This window comes from Prosopis cineraria, unplaced genomic scaffold, assembly GCF_029017545.1.
Source record: "Prosopis cineraria cultivar Desert tree isolate PC_DT_omini unplaced genomic scaffold, ASM2901754v1 PC10, whole genome shotgun sequence".
NCBI lineage: Eukaryota > Viridiplantae > Streptophyta > Magnoliopsida > Fabales > Fabaceae > Prosopis > Prosopis cineraria.
The window spans coordinates 39,374,399-39,396,545 of NW_026555341.1; the positions used below are offsets into that span (position 1 = coordinate 39,374,399).

At 33.5% G+C, this 22,147-nt stretch overlaps 1 protein-coding gene across 2 annotated transcripts; it reads right to left on the reverse strand.

Annotated features, from left to right (window-relative positions):
- Positions 1-339: 339 nt before the first annotated feature.
- On the reverse strand, positions 340-17,319 carry LOC129321818 (pentatricopeptide repeat-containing protein At3g59040). Of its 2 annotated transcripts, XM_054967732.1 has the most exons (7): positions 17,077-17,313; positions 16,322-16,622; positions 15,746-16,036; positions 14,912-15,160; positions 7,251-7,375; positions 5,190-5,288; positions 340-1,049 (listed from the first exon to the last, which is right to left on the reverse strand). In XM_054967732.1, exons 1-7 carry the CDS (start codon positions 17,136-17,138, stop codon positions 479-481), a joined length of 1,698 nt encoding a protein of 565 aa, XP_054823707.1. In that variant the 5' UTR covers positions 17,139-17,313; the 3' UTR covers positions 340-478. The 2 variants fall into 2 exon arrangements, with proteins under 2 accessions (XP_054823707.1, XP_054823708.1); XM_054967733.1 differs by lacking the exon at positions 5,190-5,288 and having other exon boundaries at positions 17,077-17,319.
- Positions 17,320-22,147: the final 4,828 nt, after the last annotated feature.

Sequence of the window (22,147 nt, forward strand, 5' to 3'; positions counted from 1 at the left end):
CTTCTAATTTTTGAAATCTGTTTCGACGAGTCTGGGATTCGGAAGGAGTTAAAACTGAACAGAGGATTGAATAGGATGAAGAAACATTTGAAGAGGAGGAAGGAAGAGCATGTTCCCAAAGGAAATGAACCTGGGCTCAGATATGTTAAATAAAGGGAATGGTCATCAGTCGGGATTCCCAGTCTTCCTTTTAAACACAACCCCCCACCCCCCCCCCCCCCAAAAAAAAAACAAAAAAACAAAAATTTCCATTTTTTTTCCACACATGGCAGCTGACTGACTTCCAATTAACGCTCTTCGCAAGCTTAAATGGAACAAGATGTCAATTGCCTATACATCTGACCTAAAATAATGGCTTCCAATTGCTTATATGATTTTAACATAAAACATGAAGCTAAATTCAAAAATATAACGTTTACCAAAAAAACTTCAAAAATAATATGAAGGAAAAAAATTAAGATGTGTCTATCATCAACATTCATCTGGATTGTTCGTCACATGCCATGGCTAGCTGGCCATCAAAATATTCATAATTACCTTCTTCCTCTTCCTCGTCGTTTTCATGATCACCTTCACCTTCATTATTGCTATCAACAACTGGAACAGAGCCATTGACCGCGTTTAAACCGCTAACTTCATCGGAATGTCCTACAAGCTCATTAGCCTCTTGTCTTTCTTTGTCTGTTTTTGCCAGAGATAATAGAATATTTTTTGCTTTTTGATCAGGATGAATTCCATTTGATTCCATTTCCTTAAACCAAACAACAGCACCACTAAAATCCCCATTTCTTCCATACGCATCCATGATTGTAGTTAAAATAGTTTGATTGGCCTCGATACCGCATCCATGCATTTCCTCGTATTTCTCCATTATCTTGCCAAGATCATTCAACTTGGCATACCCTTTAATTAGGGTTCCATAAGTGACAACATTAGGCTTAAAACCGTCATGTATTAATCTCCTGAAAAACTTCTCAGCTCCCTCCATATCCAATGCATTGACATAAGCAGACAACATAGTAGTGTATGAGCAAAGATCAGGTGAATATCTGCGTTGGAAAAAAATAAAATAAAAATACAATGACAGCATAAGAGAAGCATGATCGATGTCGTTCTCAAACACAAAAAAGAATGATGACAGTAAAATTTATGCTTCCAAGTTCCAATACAATTCCTTCAAGAAGTGCTCCTCAAGTAAACAGAACAGTGGGGGAAAACCCACAATCAAAGAACGCCAATGAAAGCTGAACCCAGAAAAAATTCAATGAGACAAAAATCATTTTTCATTCGACATCAAAAGTATTTATTCAAGTAAATTTGTTTTAGGCTAATAAATAATAAATCCGCTAATCTATGAAATCTCATTTCATAATTCACAGATTAGGCTTGCATCCACACTAGCATCAGATAGACAAATCCTATATCTACGTCACACATGCAAATTATTTGACAAGAGTAACATTGGCGACTTGAATATCCTGCAATTAATATCATACAAAGAATTGGACCCTAACTCTGACACATCTAAACAGCATTTTCATAACAAATAATTATGAGGAAAAACAACAACAACAACAACAACAAGCCTTTATCCCACTAGGTGGGGTCGGCTACATGGATTGCAAGACGCCATTGTGCTCTATCATTTATCAAACTTTTAGGAATATTATTAATTAAGAGATCGCGTTCAATAACTTTCAAGAGTGTTCTCTTAAACCTTACTCTACCTCTCTTAATCGGACTCAAAGTTATATTTTCCACTCTTCTCACTGGTGCCTCCCTTGGTATTCTTTGTACATGCCCAAACCATCTCAACTGATTTTCTACCATTTTTTCCTCAATAGGTGCCACCCTCACTTTTTCGCGTACGTGCTCATTTTGAATTTTATCTTTACGTGTATGTCCGCACATCCATCGTAACATTCTCATCTCTGCTAATCCAATTTTATGCTCTTGCTGTCCCGTTAGAGCCCAGCATTCACTACTATATAACATTGCCGGTCTAATAGCAGTGCGATAAAACTTTCCTTTAAGTTTATTAGGCACCTTACGATCGCAAATAACTCCTTTATCTTTTCTCCAATTAAACCATCCAGCTTGAATTCCATGTGAAATATCTCCACTGATTTCGCCATCATTTTGAATAATGGCTCCCAAATATCTAAACTTTTTCACTTGAGGTATAATTTGATCTCCCAATTTCACTTCCAAATTATTGTCAAATAGTCCTTTACCAAATTTACAATATAAATATTCCGTCTTACTTCTACTCAGACGAAAACTTTTTGACTCCAATGTCCTCCTCCACAACTCAAGTTTGCAATTAACCTCTTCTCTTGTCTCTGCTATAAGAACTATATCATCGGCGAAGAGCATACATTTCGAAATTTTCCCTTGAATATGTTCCGTTAAAACATTTAAGATCAAGTTGAACAAATAAGGACTCAGAGATGATTCCTGATGTAGTCCAATCTTTATAGGAAAATCCTTTGTTTGACCACTAGGCGTTCTTATACTAGTTTTTACCCCCTCATACATATCTTGTATGGCTTTAATATAAGCAATCCGTACTCCCTTTTTTTCTAATGCTTTCCAAAGCACTTCTCTTGATATACGGTCATAAGCTTTTTTCAAATCAATAAAAACTATGTGTAGATCTTTATCTTTACAACGATACTTTTCCATTAATCCCCTTAGTAGATAAATCGCCTCTGTAGTTGATCTACCTGGTATAAAACCAAACTGATTCTCAGAAATACTTGTCTCCAATCTCAACCTGTGCTCAATTACTTTCTCCCACAATTTCATTGTGTGGCTCATGAGTTTAATCCCTCTATAGTTAGTACAATTCTGAATATCTCCTTTATTTTTATAAATAGGAATTAATGTACTTCTCCTCCACTCATCAGGCATTTTCTTGGACCGTAAAATCACATTAAATAACTTAGTTAACCATCTCACCCCTTCTTCACCTAAACATTTCCACACTTCGATAGATATACAATCAGGTCCGTTGGCTCTTCCATTTGCCATTTTCTTAAGAGCTTCCTTTACCTCCTTATCACGTATTATTCAATAGAATGACAAATTTTATTCTCCTTCACCAGTTACTAAATCCTCCAAGTCACTAGATGAACCCTTTCCATCATTGAAAAGTTTAGAAAAGTAAGTCTCCCATCTATTTTTAATTTCAGCATCTGTAACTAAAGTTCTTCCCTCTTCATCCTTAATACACCTTACCTGTTCTAGATTTCTTGATTTTCTTTCCCTACTCTTGGCAATCTTATAAATATTTCGCTCTCCTTCCTTCGTCTCAAGGCTTTTATAAAATTCTTCAAAAGCTTTAGAACGAGCTTCACCCACAGCTCTCTTAGTTTCCTTCTTAGCCATACGGTACCTCTCTCAATTTTCTTCATTGTTACACAAATGTATGGCTTTAAAACAGTTCTTCTTATACTTGATTTTGTCTTGTACACAAATGATTATGAGGAAACACGTAAAGAAAACAAGGCGAACAAAAGAACAAAGGAAAGAAGATTACCAATCTGCATCTAGACAGGTGTGCATTCCATGAAAAGGTATACTAAGGCCTATACAAATTCTGCATTATAAAAAATGTAGACTGACATGCACAGAAAATTTTGTTGACGTGTTGGTGAAAGGCTCAGTCGAAGACTTAAAAGTATAGTTTCTAAAACATGGTATGATGTAAAACTTAACGTCATGACCGTCAAACAATTACTAAAGCTAAAAGGTCAAACTGTTAGTCAAACCATGATTTTTTTTTTTTTTTAGGCATTAAAACACAAATGTCAAAGTCCGTTGCTTTATGTAAAAGAACAAATGTCAATCTTCCACAAAAGGGGGCATCTTAAGATTTAGAAGCTACAACAGTACGTAGAAATAAAAAGGCTCCAATCACGTCAAAGATCTTCTCAAGTTTTAATATTCAAACAACTAAAGGATAAATTTCAAAAAGAAAGTTCTTAGCCTTCTCAAAAATTTGAAGACTATGAGGCTGTCTTACAAAATTGAATGAAGTTACGGGGCCTGTTATAGAATGTCATACAACTTTGATTTTCCTTAACAAAATTTGAAAACATTATATTATTTTGTCCTTTCCACTCCCAAAAAAGAACACAGAAACAGAAATTAGTGAAAGCATAAGAATAATCCATATCCATTAGTTAATCAGTAGGGGTAGAGCTGCTATCCATAATCTCCATATACCTCCTATCATTTCTAGGGACATCATTATCATGAAAGTTTCAATTTTAGCACAAAATTTCCTGCATACTTGTTCATTCCTTCCTATTTACAGAGTCTTGTTCTTAAAGATGAAAGTTCATAATTTGGGAATCTTATTATAAACATGAATTATCCAGCTGTCTTGTCCATTCTAATTCTCTCCAACATTACAATATGGAAGCCTTGAACTAACTGATCCACCACAAAGTTGAGTTGGAAAATATAAAGATTATTTCCTTCATAGGGAATTATATACATTTCATCTTGTTCAGTGCAACAATTGAAAAAACATCATGCTACTTGCACCAGAAACCAGAATATATTGCTCTGTAGAAAAATAATATGCTATTTGCACCAGAATATGCAACTCAGGATAAGCAGAAGCACCATGCGGCAGAGTTTACAAGAGGTCAAGAGGATGTTATTTGTCAATGAATATCAATCTGTCATTATAATCAAATTAAAAATTATTTTTGACAAGACATCTTCCAAGAAAAAATGTCTCAAACATAATGGACACTTTTGAGTATGAAACTGGTGTATAATTTATAATTAGTAAAGTAGTTAGTGGTTTGTGACCTTTAGGAGGTTAAGGGAAGTAGGAGTTAGTAATTACTATATAAAGGGAGGTTCTAATCAAAACCTATGCGTTTGAGAATGATTCAGATTGCACTATTCAGTATCTCCTAATCTCTCTTCTTCTTTCTCTTTTGTCTCTCTCTCTCTCTCTCTCACATTCTTTCTACCCCTACACATCAGAAATTCCCATTAGCTTTCCCTTTCTCTTGACAAAAAATTTCTACGAAAGATAACTTTAGAAGATTTATGCTTTGAATTGAAGAAAACTATTTTTCTATCTCACTTGTTTAAAATATAGAAACTTCAAAAATTTATATCATAAAAATGGCATTAAAACTTTTAACATTAGAGACAAGATTTACCTATCCCTTCTCATGCTTTTCAACACAGTCTGAGCTTGCTCTACCATTCCCGATATTGAAAATGCATCAAGCAAAATATTATAAGCCTTCTGGGTTGGTCTGTGAAAAGGGATAGGATACGGAACGTTAAAATTGTTTTACTAAGCTACAGAATTTACCAATTAAACCAGAAAATAACAGAGAAATATGTTGCCAGAACATATATCCAGCAATCAACTGAAAAGCCTGTCCGAACGTCTACACTTCCAAAAAAAATAAGTTTAAAAAAGTTTGTTATTAAAGGCACATTAACTGTATAGGCATGCTAGATATCATCATGGTTTTTGTAATATGATAGAAATCAATTAAAAAATGAGCAAACTGGACGCTTACCTATCCATTGCAGAGAATTTGAGATGAGCTACATCACTCAGCTCATGAACATTGCAAATTACTATTGATTTGATTGATATTTTGTATTAATTGATTCTTGGTGATAAGGGTAGATCAATTTGAATGCTTTGTTCATATTGGCCATGTAGAAACAGAGGTAAAGTAACCTCTGTAGCTCTTATTTCTTAATCATAATAGGATACATTAGGGCTTAATATAAGCTGTCATATAACCCTAACTCCAGGATCCTTAAAATATCTTTTACTAAATCTTAACATCATAGATTTATCTTCTGAGATATATAAAATATTAACAAAGATATAGTATTTAAACTAACCTAGAATATAATATATGAATGAGAAAATAAGAAACATAAACTAATAATAATAGTAGTAGTAGTAGTAATACCAGTGTCTCAACAGGCCAATTTTTTTTTTTTTGAATACTTTACTCATGATGGCACCAAGGAAGCTGTGCTGCATTCATAGGTAATTGCTTTGTAAAATGCCTAAGAAAAGATTAAGGATTTTGTTACATGATTACTAGAATAACAACATGTGACTCTAACCTTTGTTACAAGGACGATACTATTATTAAAACCGTTAGCTAGACTATCTTTATCATTGAGTTTTTGACTTATGTCCTCCAAGAGATAATTACAAATATTCCAATTATGTAATTTAAATTTTGGGATAACATAGTTTTTACTCCCTAAACTCTCCCTCAATTATCAATTTAGTCTTTCGACTTTGACTTAGTACAACTTAGTTCTTGTGATTTACTAAATTAAGGAATTATAGGGACTAAGTTGTATCGAATCAAGCAACTATAGGGATTGAGTTGTTTCAAGTTAAGAAATTATAGGAATTGAGTAGTTTTGAGTTAAAATTTAAGGATAATTGAGGAAAACAACTAATAAATAACATGTGCACTAGTAAGCTATTAAGTAGGTTAGCTTTAAATCTAAGCGACAATCAATTTTATATCATCAATGCAATGCTAAATTTTGTATAAAAAGCAAAAAGTTAAAGACCAATAACTTTTAATAAGATTCAGTATTGTTTTACACTTGAGATCTGAGACGGCAACTATATATCACTAGTATGTGCTTAATGTGTAGCTTTGGCAACATTGAAGTCTTGCTATAAAAAAGTTTGGGTTGCATACTGTAGAACTGATAAAGTTATAAAAACATATAGGAGGAAATCAAGGGGGACAAAAGGGGAGGAAGAAGAGAACTCTGCTGGATTATGTGTTGGTCCTACGGATCCTGAGTGCAAGGGAAAGTAAGTACTGTTGTAATGATGGTTTTGGGGCTGCCTAGGTGTATAGCCTATGTTGGGAGTGGTGCATGTTGCTTTTTGAGTTTTACTACTCTTTCTGCTGGTAAGGAGGGGTATTATGGATTATTTTGCATTGTGAGTGTGGTTAGGAGAGTTTGGCCTCTTGAATGCCAATGGTTCAGTTTTAGTGTTTCTCTGTGAATTAGTTCTTGAGTTGTCTGTTTTGATTTCAGTTTGGCTGTAACAGAGGAATAGGGTTTTGCCAGAATCAGTGGGCTCATATAACACTGATTCTGTTCATTTTGATTTATAATAGAAAAACCTCAGCATTTCCCCTCATTTATTTCTTCTGCTGTCTCTTTTCTGGCTTTATTTACTGTTTTATCAGCAGGGTTCCATCACATACCTAACACCAGCATCAAGCATTTCCTCAAAGACAGCCAGTGCTTCATCCTCCCTTCTAGCCTTCCCATAAGCATTGATGAGTAAGGCATAGCTCACAACATCAGGCTGGAGACCGGCTCTTTGCATCTAAAATTAGGCATTCACTTCAAAATCTGATGAATTAATTATAAATAACATATTAAAGGCAGAACACAAGAAAAAATAGAGTAAATAAAATGCAGTCCTTCAAAACACCAGTGGTTTGATTTTTAAATAACATAAATTGGGCAGTCTCGACTTCTAGGAATCAGACAAGCCTCCAGTGTGTATCCATGATTCCAAAATGATGCCAAAATAGTTAATGACAAATTTGGTGGGAAAAATACTTTTAATTATTTCTCAGATAATTTACAAGAGTTTGCTGAGATATTTATAAGAGTACATAACATAGAGTAATAAATGCTATTTTAATCTCTAACCACCAATCAATATCTATCTACTAAAGGAATAAATAAACGCAATTTAACTACACATTTTAACACTCCTCTTCAAGCTAGAGAGTGGATGTCATCCATTCCCAGCTTGGATGCTAACTTATGAAAATGTTCACTTGATAATCCCTTTGTGAGTATATCTGAATTAGCAGAAGGTATGTAGGGGGTACAGATTAGACCACTTTCCAACTTCTCTTTGATGAGGTGTTGATCAATTTCAACATGCTTGGTCCTGTCATGTTGTATAGGATCATGTATGTTGATAGCTAACTTGTCACAATAAAGCCTTATTAAACTTATTTTATTTAGTGGGTGTCGATAGAATATATACAATAGGGAAACCATGATATGGGCCAAGAAACAAGGGATTTACAATGATACAGAATAAAATCAAATCTTCCCTGATAAATTTGATCCTATTTGATCGTGTAACATCTACGGGAATAATCACCAAATATTTACATTAAATATTATATATTTCCATACCCCCCTAAAGTTGGAACATAGATGTCATGTCCAACTTGCCAATAAAATAATCAAACTTATCTCTACCCAGGCCTTTGGTGAGAACATAAGCCATTTGCTCCCTTATTGGTATGTGTCTGGATGATGCCAGTATCAATCTTTTCTTTGATAAAGTGTTTGTACATCTCAATGTGCCTAGTCCTATCATATTGGACTGGATTGTTTGAGAGTGACAGGCAAATTCACATTCTTTTTTAGTTCCTCAATAACTCTTTTTAGCCATATACCTTCACAAATTCCTAACGCAATGGCTCGAAATTCTGCCTTTGCACTATTACAAGCAACTACACTCTACTTCTTGCTTCTCCAAGTAACCAAGTTTCCCCAAACAAAAGTGCAGTATCCAGATGTGGACTTTCTGTCCTCATGATCACCTGCCCATTTTCCATTTGTGAAGATTTCTACACCCTGTTTCTTAGATTTCTTAAACCATAATCCTTTTCCTGAAGTACCTTTCAAATACTTGAGAATTCTACAAACCTCATTCAAGTGTTTTTGTTTGGGGTCATGTGAGTGTTGACTAGCCATATTGATTGCAAAAGCAATATTCAGCCTGATATGTGACAAGTAGCTCAGTTTCCCCCCTATATGTTGATACCTGCCTATATCAACAGACTTGCCTAGGTCCTCTTCATTGCTTATCTTGTCAACTTAGATAGGTGTATCACTAGGTCTACATCCAAGCATGCCATTCTCTTTCAAGAGATCTAGCACATACTTTCTCTGAGAAATAGAAATTCCCTTCTTAGATCTCACCACCTCCATACCTAGGAAGTACTTCACTTCTCCAAGATCCTTTATTTGGAATTCTTGAGCTGGTGCCTTTTTAAGGTTTTCAATCTCCTCAATATCATCACTTGTAAGAACCATATCATCCACATCAACTAACAAAACAGTAATTTTAGCGCCTCAGTGTTTAAAGAACATGGTGTGATCGCTTTGATCTTGCGTAAACCTTGCCTTTTTTAGTACCTGAGTAAGTCTCTCAAACCACGCTCTTGGAGACTACTTTAGTCCATACAAGGGCTTCTTCAATTTGCATACTGATTTGATTTATTCCCTAAGAACCTAGGAGGCAACTTTATATATACTTCTTCTTTCAACTCACCATTCAGGAAGGTGTTTTTTGCATCTAATTGATGTAACTGCCAATCAAAACTGGTAGCTAGAGATAGAATTATTCTGACAATATTAAGTTTGGCTATAGGTGCAAATGTCTCAGTATAGTCCATGCCATACACCTAGGCCAACCCTTGAGCAACAAGTCTTCCTTTGTGTTTGTTTAGACTACCATCAACATTGTATTTAGGTGTAAAGACCCACTTACATTTAACAGCTTTCTTGCTTGGAGGCAATTCTACAACATCCTATAATAATCCTAAAAAAAAAATATATATATATATATATAAATAAAATAATAATAGTAGTAATAATAAAAATAAAAAAAATCTGGTGGTTAGTATTTTGTAATTTTATCAAATAAGCTTGGGTCTTTTCCTGTAATTTTCCCCCATTATCTTTTTATTTAACCCTTCTTCCTCTTTGTTGGTAAAAAGGGGCAGAATAGAGAGAATAAGAGACAGAACAAAGTAGACGAGCACGAGAGAGAAAGAGAATTCTTTAAGCTTCCATCGATCCTCGCTCTTCGTCCTTCTTCCTCCGTCGTTCATCTCCATTGGGTCCTTTGTTTCTTTGGCTCTTCCTTTCTTTTTTCTTCTCCACTTTGCTGGTCTGTTGCAGCAAAAAAAAAAATGAAAAATGAAAAAAAAACACACATTGTTGCTGAAAACTTGATGGAACCGTGATCTCCTCCTCCTTTCTCTCCGTGCATGAAGGTTGAGTAGTGGATTTGTCATTATTGGAGGTTTGCTTGATGATTTCTTTCTCTTATTCTTTATGCTGTAGATGTCTTCTTCTATTCTCTATTCTACCATGCTAAGTTAGCTAATTGAACTTTTCATTCTCATCATTGTGCTACTGGTATATATACTGAATATTGATATTTCTCTTGCTTTAGATGTTAAGTTTTAAACTCTTTTCTTGCCCTTTTGATTTAAAGCTGTACAATTAAGGGGAGAGTTGTTTCTTTAGTTAATATTAAAATTGAAGTCTTGAATTTTGTTGCTGAACAAGGAAATTATGATATGAGTGTGTGTTATAATAATTATGTTAATACATGGCAAAAGATGATTTAGAAGTATAATTAGGATTATATAATAATAACAATGCCATTAGTTTGGCTAAGAATAAAAATGGAGAAATTGGGAGGCATAAAAGTGGACATATGAAAAATTGATTCAAATTGTAAAAAGAGATATTAAAGTTTTATTATATCTAATAGGGATTCCAGAAGCAGAGAAGCTTAATTGAAGTTGAGAAAAGAGAATTTTAGGAACTTGGCAGCATACCAAGTAAGTAAATAACGTTCCCTAATATATAGAAGTAATGATCTTTCTTTTACCTTATTTAATTACCTTAATTGTTCTGAATTGATTTCTTTTTTTATTTGTATCTTAAGATTTAGTTCATTCATATGTAATTAGTTTGATTATGACTCAACTTTAATCATATAGATATTTTCATAGTATTTCATTTTTAAAATGTAGATATATATATTTATGTGTATATATATATATCATACATGCATGGATCAGATAAATTATCGTGAAAAGATTGTTTATATCTTCCAAATTAAAGAACAATTTGAATTACAAGAGTTTATAGATTCTATGCATGCCATAAATTTTTTACGAGACTGAATACAGAATACTGATTGCTAACAACAGTATCGTTAGCTTTGGCGCGCCATGGCATACCTAGCTAGTAGGGTACATTGGAGGTCCTAGCCTCGTGAGTCGGCCAACACACGTGGAATGGAGAGTGCAATTTCGTGAACATAATTCACGCCTTTTTTTTTTCGTGGCTTCTAGCCATGCCGGATATTACTTACCCTCGTGGACTGTGTGTCTACGCCTATTATTCGTTCTGTTGAGGTCCTAACAGAAAATAAGTTTTTCGAAGTCATATTTTTGCTCTTAGGAATTGTATTTTGTGATTTATTTTATATAGAAAGTCATATTTCTAAATGGTATGGTTGTTGACGATTCTCTACTTTCCCTTTCTATTTTATTCACTCAATTATCAAGATTAAATTGTATTATTATTTTCTAATACCTTTTGTAATTAGATTAGTCTTTTGTTTCCTATTTTATATTTATAATTATCATTTTTGTTTAATATTATTATTATTTGGGAACGTTATTTACTGAAGAATTTTTGGGTATTCAGATAATAGAAGTGGACCTGTTCTTCATTTGATCTCGTGGGACTCCTTGAAACAAGAAGTATTTTGTTGCTTTGTCCAGATTGTGGATTAATGTAAATATTTAAGTATCTTGGTTTTGTTCTAGATTCGCTCCATGAATCTTATAGGCAGGATCCTTGATTAAATTATTCTAGGATTGTACATATATACTGTATTGGAGTAGAACTTTGAATGTTGTATGGATATTCTTTTGGCAGGTTGTAGAGATTTCAGGTAGTCCAACTTACAAGGGAGACTTTGCCGAAATTTCTACAACAAGTTTAAATATTTTATTAATATTAGTAGTTGTTTAATACAAATGATGATTATACAATGAGTTTGGATAATTAATATATTAGAAAATATATGGGTTTAGGCTTATGGAATATGAGTTTTCTTGTATTCCAGCCAGTCACACTTTAAAAGTTCAGGGTGTGACACATCCCATGTATCGTTTTTTGTCAACGTTTCCATTTCCTCCATTACATCTTGCCTCCATTTAGGTAAGGCCATGGCTTCTTCAATATTCTTTGGTACTGTAACATTATCTAGATAGGCAGTAAATCCAAAAAATTTAGCAAATAGTGCTTGATAGGACACAAATCTTTCAATAGGGTGCCTAGTGTGACACCAATACTGGTATGCATATGAACAATGGTGCAACTATGAAGCACATCGTACGGCTAAATATGCATGACAAATTGCTGAGGATGCAGGTTTTGGTGCTGAATATTAAAGGCAAATAGCTAAGGTCAAACACTACAATGCTGAATTGGAACGTCAAATTCAACATTGTGGAGTAGCTAATTAGCCAAAATATGGCTAATGAACATATAGATGTTGAAACTCCAATGCTAAAATTAAAGGAGTCTACTATAACTCTTGTGGAGTCTAATCATGAGAGTGGTTTGTCCACCTCAGCACCGTCACCATCATAGGCTCCATTAGAATTTCCAACAAATGTTCCTTTACTTGCTATATCCCAAGTTGTGATTAGCCAGAACCAATCCCACCTTAATATAGATTCACCTCATCTACAAACTGTACCTGCCAAGAAAGTCTAGTTACTTAATAAAAAGCTTCAATAGTATCTTGTCTGCTGGAAATGGTTTCCAAAGATTACAAATAATCAATATTGTTCTCTGCATGGTGTAGTTCATTGCTACCTTACTTGCCAGAAAAGATTTACAAATTTATGCACGTGGATGAAATTTCTCCTACCCGTCCCTCCTCAACTACTTTATGCTTCAAGCAGAGGAGAAATGATGAAATATGAGATAGTAGTTAATGAAGATAATTAGGGTTTATTTAAGATATTAAGATTATCCATTAGGGATATTCAAATAAGGATATTTATCCTATTATTTGATTGTTATCTTAGATTTATTTATATTTAATAAGATAGGATATTATCATTCTATCAGTATCTTTTTCAATTACATTTAGGATTTAGATAGATTTATTATTTTATTATTATTTTATCATTTTAGAATTATATGAATAGAGTTAAGGTTTTCATTTGTAATCAGCTTTTGATTATCATTGAATAGGGATTCTGAGAGTTTCAATCTTCTCCCTCCTTCTTTCTCTCTCTTCCTCCTCTTTTTCTTCTCTCTCTTCCTCTTACCCCTTCTTGTTTTACATCATGGTTAATTTGGATAATTAGAGTTCATTTAAGATATTAGGATCATCCATTAAGGATGTTCAAATAAAGATATTTATCCATTAGAATTAGGATTTATTATTTTATTTTATTGTTATCTTAGATGTATTTATATTTAATAAGATAAATGATAGAATATAGGATAATGATTAATTAGGATAATTAGGATTTATCTAAGATATTAGGATTATCCATTAGGGATATTTAAATAAGGATATTTATCTACTAGAATTAAGATTTATTATTTATTTTATTATTTTCTTATATCAGCACCTTTAAGATTATATTTAGATTTAGGATTTGAAATTTGAATTTGAATTATTATTTAATTATTTTTAAAGCTTTATGAATAGAGTTAGGTTTATCATTTATATTCATCTTTGAATATTATTGAATAGAGATTTTGAGAATCTCAGCCTTCCCTTTCTTCTTTCTCTCTCTTCCCCCTTTCTCTTCTCTCTCTCCCTCCTCTCCCCTTCGTTTTTCATCACATACAACAGTATCATCTTATACAATGCTACACTAGACACAACACAGCATTAAAAATTTATAAAGCCCTTTTGGCTTGCCCTAGGTGGAACTAGCATCTGCCACAGGACTTGCCCTTTTAGCTGCAATTCCCTAGATACCTCCCTTCACATTCCTTGGGATTGCCCTAAAGCTAGACAAGTCTAGCTTAAGTTGGTTAAAACATCCTAAATTAAAATATTTTTCTCTTCCCTTGTGGGATTGGATCATAGGGAATGCTAAAGATGAAGCAGGGGCTTGTAATACAAGGAAAGTCAATTGGAAAAGATGGTTTGATCTTGTCTATCAGAACATTTTAAAAACTAGATGTAGAACCCTCTACTTGGGGGAGGACACCCTCGTCAGGACATTGTGTTAATTAACACTCAAAATGTCATTTGATGATCTCAAATTAAAGGCTAGGATGGATTGCTTGGCTCCTAGATATAGAGACACAAACTCCAAGTGATATATTTATAAAAGAACCAAAAATAAAATTTAATATTTCCACAAATAATGCAAATAGTAATTAATAATATACGCTTCCACTTAATTTTTTATTTATTTAAATAGTCCTAAACAAAATAAAAGAACCCTAGATCTATGATAGGACCCCCCACAAATGGTTCCAGATCAGATCACCTCTAACATATAAAAAGCAGATTTACACACAAAAATAAAAATAAACACTACAATGCATTACTTCAGATACAACACAACAAACTCATACAGAGGACAGCTGCACCTTACAACTTCAGATACTAACACAGAAGGGTAACAAAGGGAAAGAAAACAAGATACAAACCACAAACTATTACAATATAGTCTCCACTGAACAGAAACTCTAGAACATAACTGGTTTGCCTCTCTCCCTCCAAAGCTTAATCTAGACTTAAAAATCTTCTTTTTCCTTCATTGTTCCCAACTCCTCTATATATACCCCCCCTCCACTTTCTGATGCTTCCCTTACTTTTGTTTTCATCATGACTACTTAGTTTTACTCCCCTACTTTTATGTCTCAACTAGTCCTTACCCATTGTATTTTCTTCTAAACCAATAGTCCCATCTTTTCCGCCCTTTGCCATTCTTGTTATGTCTCTTCTTGTGAGGTATGATAGTGACAGGAGATGGGGTCTTATCAATCTATCACTAACAATTGAAAGGTAAATCTGATCAATATTCAATATTACCTGGTCATATATTTTTGAAACTTCTTTGAAATTTGTTTCAAATGACATCAAGCTGTTATAAGTAATTGTACAGCGCTCAATTCTTCGCTCAGCCATCAAAGCAAATGTTCTACGAGCTTTTTCATAATTTCCAGCCTTTTTATACATGTAAATCATCATATGAAACATTTTCTGATCAGGTTTCAAAGGTGGCTTTCCATTGTTCAGAAGGCTGTAAAATAATTCTTCAGCTTCCCTATACTTGCTTCCCTGCAAGTTTTCCAATAGTACATATCAAAACTAAAAGTCAGGCAAACATTTTCTTTGTCAAAACTCAGTCTTAATCCGATAACTTCAAAAAAACTATACTAAATTGGGATATGATGCAGTTAATCATTGCAAATTTAAAGTGCACCAAAGAAATTTAAGGTGTTGGAAGCATGCAGTAACATAAACATTCATAGCTGTATCCCTACACTTTTGGAGGAAGAGATACTTAACATCCAAATGCATAACCTCATAGTAAAAAACAGAAAAATATATAGATCATGAATCAGTAAATAATAAGAGCAGAAGCAAGAAAATTTTAATACAAAATTATGATTTGTTTCAAACCAAGGTTGTTGTAAAACAGTACCCACGCTGACAGTTCAAGTCTAATAGGCATTCAACTGAGGATGCATGTAGAACTTGTAATTCCACTCTCGCATCCTTATGGCTTAAGAAAATATACCTAAACATGTCTTGAAAAAGACAGAGATCATATTCCATATCCATTATCACTGGAAAAGTAACACTTTGCTCTATTTAAATTTATTACAGGGGAATACAACTGCATATCATGTGTATACTCACCTCAACAAATGTTTTAAGTGTTATTTGATAAGACAAAGCAGAAGGTTCGGGGCCTGAATGCTGCATCCTACGAAATATTGCCTCAGCATTATTGTAACGGCCTCCTCTGCCATATGCTTCCATAAGAGCAGTCTGAGATATTACATTTGGCACAAAACCCTTTTTATTCATCAAGCACAAGATTCTCTCAGCGCCATTGAAGTCCCCTAGCTTTCCATAAGCCGTTATAAGCATTAAGAAATCCATCTCTCCAAAATCCCACCAAGTTTGAGTCTGGAGCCATTCAAGAATCTAAAGCAAATAGAAGCATGCATGTATCAGCCAATCAGAATGCCTTTCAAATTTTGATAAAAAAAGGTAATGAAGCCAGAATATACTCTCATTACGTTCAACAATCAGAACCAAATTATATAACAAGTTACTACTTGTGCTCTGCCACAAAACCATACAGCTTCTGCAGTCAGATAACACAGAGTAAAATGGTGCCAAATTGCAAATAAAAGAGGTCATCAGATTCTTAAATGGAACCTAATTGCTTCCTTAAATTCAAGTGACAAAACAATGTCCCTTGCTTACCTCGCAGACATGGTTCCATCTCTTCAGTTGCTTATATCTAATTAGAGTACCAACAACAAGGTCCCTAGGAATAGTCTGGCTTTTGGTCCTTTCACTTCTTAGCACTGCAACAGCAGAACCAGTCTCATCAATTTGCTTCATCAATCTCCTCCAGTTTTTCTTTTCAGCTTCATCAGCTGCATCCTTGAAAACTTCCATTTTCTTCCTTTTCTGCAAGAACTTTCTTGGTGCTAACATACCCATAGAGACTACAGTCGTTCTCCCACTTATCTTAACCTCGGCAATTCTACAGTCTAGTTTACTGCAATATATGTATACAATACAACAGTTTAGCATGTTATATAATATAACCCAACATAACTACCTGAATTGACTAAATAAAAATCAAAGCCGCCCTCAAAATGACATTCAAACGAGTATTAGTTCAACTTTTGGGCAAATATCAATTACAGCGGAATAAGGCACAATCCTTCTCAGCAGCAAAGAAGCATAAATTATAACAGATGCTATCAGATAGAGAACAATTTAGTTACAACTTACAATCAATAAAGCCATGTATTCTTACAAACTCAAAAGGCATATGCATTGTACAACCCGCTAGTAAACAATCACAACAGAAATCATTGCGAAATTCTTGGTCTGACAAAGGAAAAAAATACTCGAAAATTTCAACAAAACAAGTGAAGGGGAAAGTAAGTTTAGGTGTGAAAAAAAAAAAATAAATGAAGAATTGAAGGCACAGACTAGAATTTCACCTTCTGTTGAGAGCTGGCAAAGGAAGTTGTCCCCAGTGAGATTTGGAAACAACGCTCCACATATTGAATCAGAGGATAGAGAAGTTTTGGCTATGGAGGGTTCTCCTTTACGCATGTGCTAGACTTCGAAGATATGAAACTAAGCTGGCTGAGCAGCTGAGCCATCTAATGTCGCCAGCAAGGTGCTTCTTTTATCCGAGCGGGATTTTTCTTTTGTGGGGTACAAGGTACAAGAACTATGAAACAGGCCTATTTTGCCCAACATAGAACGATGCCCAACATCATTTGCATAATTATTAGATCCAAACAATTAAACAAATACTAACACTATTTGATGCAATTGGGAACAGGAGATGTGATTAGGTTTGGAGTTTGGAGTATGAGGATTCAGGCTTTGGGGTTGAAAGTTTGGGGGTTAAAACTTAAGATTTAGAGTTGAAAGACGACGGTTTGGAATTTAATTAATTTTTTTCGTGTTTTAGTAATTATTTTATTTTAAAAGTTAATTTTTATTTTGTTATTTAAATTCTGTTTTATTTTATTTTAGTTAGATTTAAATTAAAAAAAATTTAATCATTTAGTCATTGTAATTTTAACTCAATTATAATTTAATTTTTAAATTTTGATTCATTGTAACACAATTTTTATAGCTTTCATTTGGTTATAATTTAGTCTTTAGACTTTATTCTTGCAATTCAATCTCTATAATTTTAAACATTTAAATATTAATATTTATAATTTAAAAAAAATTATAAATATTAAAAATATTTAAAAATATTAATATTTATAATATTTATAAAGATTAAAAGGATTTAGTAATATAAAATATTACTCATAAATTTTTACATAATTTTGATCTTTACAATTTTAATTTTTAAGATTTAAGGACTAATATTTAAATGATTAAACATATAAGAATTGAGTTACAAGAGTTAAAGTTTAGGGATTGAGTTATATCTAATCTCCTCATGTCAGTGCTAGGTGAGCTTATTATAACAGTAGCATTTCCCAAAAAATATACATGAATGTTTTATCAAATGTTCATAGTTAAGCCAAAAACCGTAATTTCCTTTTGCTTAATTTATTTGCTCCTTAAGCTTCTGGCAGTAATGTAACAAGCAGGAAGTTTTTATGACTTGCCAAATTTAAACTCGTGTTCGATTAATGACATATTTTTCTTATGTTGTCAAATTTTCTAAGTTCTCAATTACCCATTTGTAGAACTCCCCTCATACTGAGTTATCCAGCATTGAACTATACATTAAGGCATGAAAAATGAAGAGTAAAGAACAAGCTTACTACAGCTTTTTATTAATACATTCCAGAACATGTTTTTCCTCCGTTATAACCACTAATATTTGTATATTTATTTTGCTTCGTTAATGGGTGTGTGTAAATCTACACAAGCATTAGCCATCGCACTAGATAAATATTAATATTAATATTAATATTATTACTAAATTAATTATAGTTTTTATTAAATTATATTAAATATAAAACTTATTAAAATCAAATGCTATTAAAGAACTATACATAAAATATAAAATTATAATAACATAAAATTATATCTATTAAAATTTTTCTTTTCGTTTTAATTAATAAAACTTAAGTCTCTTGAGTTTTAATTAATAAAGGTGAGTTCAATTGATAGACTTAGTTCATGATCTCTTAAAATTATCTCATCTACACTTAGCTCTTTTTTGCCAACAAGATTTAACTTTTTTGTATAGTATACTTTTTTTGCGATAAAATTTTTAATTTAAACATACAATCAAAGAAAATTATTTTTTAAACTATTACTCCCTTCTTTTTAAAACTCTTTCTATTTAAGGTTAAAACATGAGAATAAGATTTTAGTCAAATAAATTTTTTATGAAATTAGTAAAATTTTTTATGTTACCACATGAATTTTCTTTTCTTTTTTTGAGGGGACAAAGGCAGTTGAAATTTTTGAATGGAGGCAAATGAAATATTTAGGGTCACTATGTGTATTTTTTTTGAGCTTGTGGAGGCAATTGGCACCTTTATATTACAAGTATATCTAAAGCAGTTTATGAACTCAAAAACAATGGGAAATGGAGGAGGTAGATAGTTGGACCTTTATGGCCAACGAAATACCTTGCTTGAAAAAGAAGCAAAAAATTTGTATTGGATGGTATGGGCTTCTAACTATTATAGAATCAACCCAGATTCTCTCTGCCGAGTGAATATTGTTGGTGTAATGATGCCATGTAAGTTGGTAATTTGAAGCTTATGATGCAGTTCAGTTGATCCTCATGTATATGTAACATGGGGAATTGTAATGTGCTTGTGTGTTTGAGCATCCATTGCATATATTGATCAACCATTCTCGTCTGATGCAATACAAAAGTTGGGTTGACTGTTTTGCTCTATGTTGTATCAATAACATGTATGAAGACACCTCGAGTGCTGCACACTTAGGGCTAAGAAATTCTAAAATATAATTTGTTAGAAGTTAAAATGTAGCATATTTATTTTATCCAACAAAAAATATATTAATGCAATAGATTTTCTTTCATTATTATTGGATGATCTTAATATTATAGACAAAAAGATCATGGACCATGTATTCATGGAATACTAGTAGCATCTCTTGTTGAACTATGTGTTTTAATGATAACAAAACTAAGAGGAAGGTGTTTGTTGTTTTTGTAAAAATATAATATCATGAATAAGTGACAAAACCTTAAGAAGGAAGAATATGCATGAAGAAGCTATTATGGGAATCATCATAAGTATGCATGCTCCACTCAAGAATGAAGATCAAGAGAATATTCAGTATAATCTGTTTACTTTATTTATTCTTCTCTTAGATATCTTTGTCACAATTGTTGAGAGCTAAAATACATGGTTGAATATAGTAAAAATGCATTATATAAAAAGTTATAGGCTCATAAATCCTTTAGGCTTAAATGTCTCATCCAAGCTTGGATAAGAAGTGGCTCAAGCTTGTTTGATAGTTGTTAGTAGGCACTCGTGGTTCACATTGCTTCATTCACGCTTGGACTTTTAGTGTCCCACATATGCTTGGTCATTCCTTATACATATAAGATTTATTGGATCTCATTCAAGCTTGAACCATAATGGGACCTTTCTTGAATTAGAGAACTAGAGTGAAGATATAGCACTGTATGCTAGTTCACACCTAGACATCCTTGTGTCCATGCTTGAAATATGCCTTAGAAGCAATGCACACTTGGATTTTGTCAAATCTACACTTGAATGGATGAATCATTTGTTAGCCTTCAAGCTTACTTAGAATGAGCCATAATACTGAATAAGCTATTCAAGCTTGGTTTAGAGATTTCCCAAGTATGATTCATATTACATAGAGGCAAGGTGCCTTTGTATACTCATTCACACTTAGTACTCAAATTACTCATGCATGTGTGGACACATAGAGAAGCTTGGTGCTTTATACGTATCATACACTCTTGAACCCTGAATGGTCTACGTTTGGATAAAAGTGAAGTGATCAATGAGCCAACATGAAGAGAGCTTATCCATACTTGGATTTCTTTTGTCCATGCATGAATGAGAGGTCTGACAGTATTTAATGCACTTTGCAGGAAAAGTGCCTTCTGTATCATAGATATCTTTTACATGCTTATAATGTCTATATTTCATATCTTAAGGGTTCCGATTATTCAAAAATCATTTATCTATATATAGGACCTCATTTAAATGAGTGGGTAACACATTAAGAGAGATTTCAGAGCCATGCATTCAATTCTTACCTATTCTTTATGTTCATATGAAAAAGAGCTTGTAGCATGTTCTTAGGGAGAAAATGTAATATCTACTTTTATAGAGAGTTTTATTGAGTACCTAAATTGTTTCCTATTTACCTCTTTGAGAGAGAACTTCATAGGAAAAAGCAATCTTTATTATTAAAGAGATTCAAGGAAAGATTTCCTTGGTATATTGAGAAAGCACTCACTGTTTTGAAGTGAGGAGTTAAATCGACTCATTGATGTGTAGTGAGAGACCTTATAAATAGCTCACAAGTGCTAGTGAAAGCTTATGGATTCTATCGCGATTGCAAGCACCTACTAAAACTTGTGAATATAATAAAAAATTTCAAGTGTAACTTTAGGAACTGGATGTAAGCTAAGTGGTTGGATTGAACTGAGATAAACTCTCTGTGTAGTATTTCTACCCTTACTCTCTTTACATTTAGCTCGTCTTTATTCTACATTATCTCTTGGTCTTTAATCTTTAAAGAAGTTGCAAATCATAAGAACGCTGCATTTAGCTAAACTAATTTTATAAACTACTTTTATAGAAGTCTTGCAAATTTATTTTCACTTCTATAAATAGACATAGGGTTTAGGATTTGAGGGTTTAGGGTGTAGGGTGTAGGGCGTAGGATTTATGGTTTAGGGTTTGGGGTTAAGGGCTTAGGGTTTTAGGGCTGGGGTTTGGGGCTTAGGTTCAGGGTTCAGGGGTTTGGGGTTAGGGTTTATGTTTATAAGTTAAGGTTTAAGGTTTTTTAGGGTTTAGGGTTTAAGGTTTTTTAGGATTTAGGGTTCAAGGTTTAGGGTTCAAGGCTCAGGTTTTAGGGCTCAGGGGTTTAGGGCACATGTTTGAGGGTTTAAGGGTTTAGGGTTTTGGGGTTTAGTGTTTGGGGTTAGGGGCTTGGGTTTAGGGTTTAGGGTTCAGGGGTCAGGTGTCAGGGGGTCAGGGTTGAGTGTTTGGGGTTTAGGGTTTAGGGTTTAGTGTTTGGGGTTAGGGGCTTGGGTTTAGGGTTTAGGGTTTAGGGTTCAGGGGTTAGGGGTCAGGGGTCAGGGTTGAGTGTTTGGGTTTTAGGGTTTATGGCTTTAGGCATTAGGGTTTTAGTGTTTAGGGATTAGGGTGTACAGATTAAGGTATTGGGTTTAGGGTTTCAGGTCTAGGGTCTAGGGCTTTAGGGTTTAGTGTGTGTGGTCTAGGGTCTATGGTTTGAGGTTTAGGCTCTTGGGTCTACAGTCGGGGGTTTATGGTTTAAGGTTATAAGGTTGAGGGTTGAGTGCTTTGGGCAAAGGGCTTAGGGAATTGGGTTTGGGGTTTA

What these genes read in the sequence shown, in the direction of transcription:
- LOC129321818 (XM_054967732.1), bottom strand. Translation starts at nt 17,138, where the DNA reads ATGTGGAGCGTTGTTTCCAAATCTCACTGGGGACAACTTCCTTTGCCA. An exon ending in TTGCCAGCTCTCAACAGAAG is followed by an intron (nt 16,623 to 17,076) that starts GTGAAATTCTAG and finishes CATATATTGCAG; the next exon opens with TAAACTAGACTGTAGAATTG. An exon ending in ATGCTTGATGCTGGTGTTAG is followed by an intron (nt 5,289 to 7,250) that starts GTATGTGATGGA and finishes CCCTTTTCACAG; the next exon opens with ACCAACCCAGAAGGCTTATA.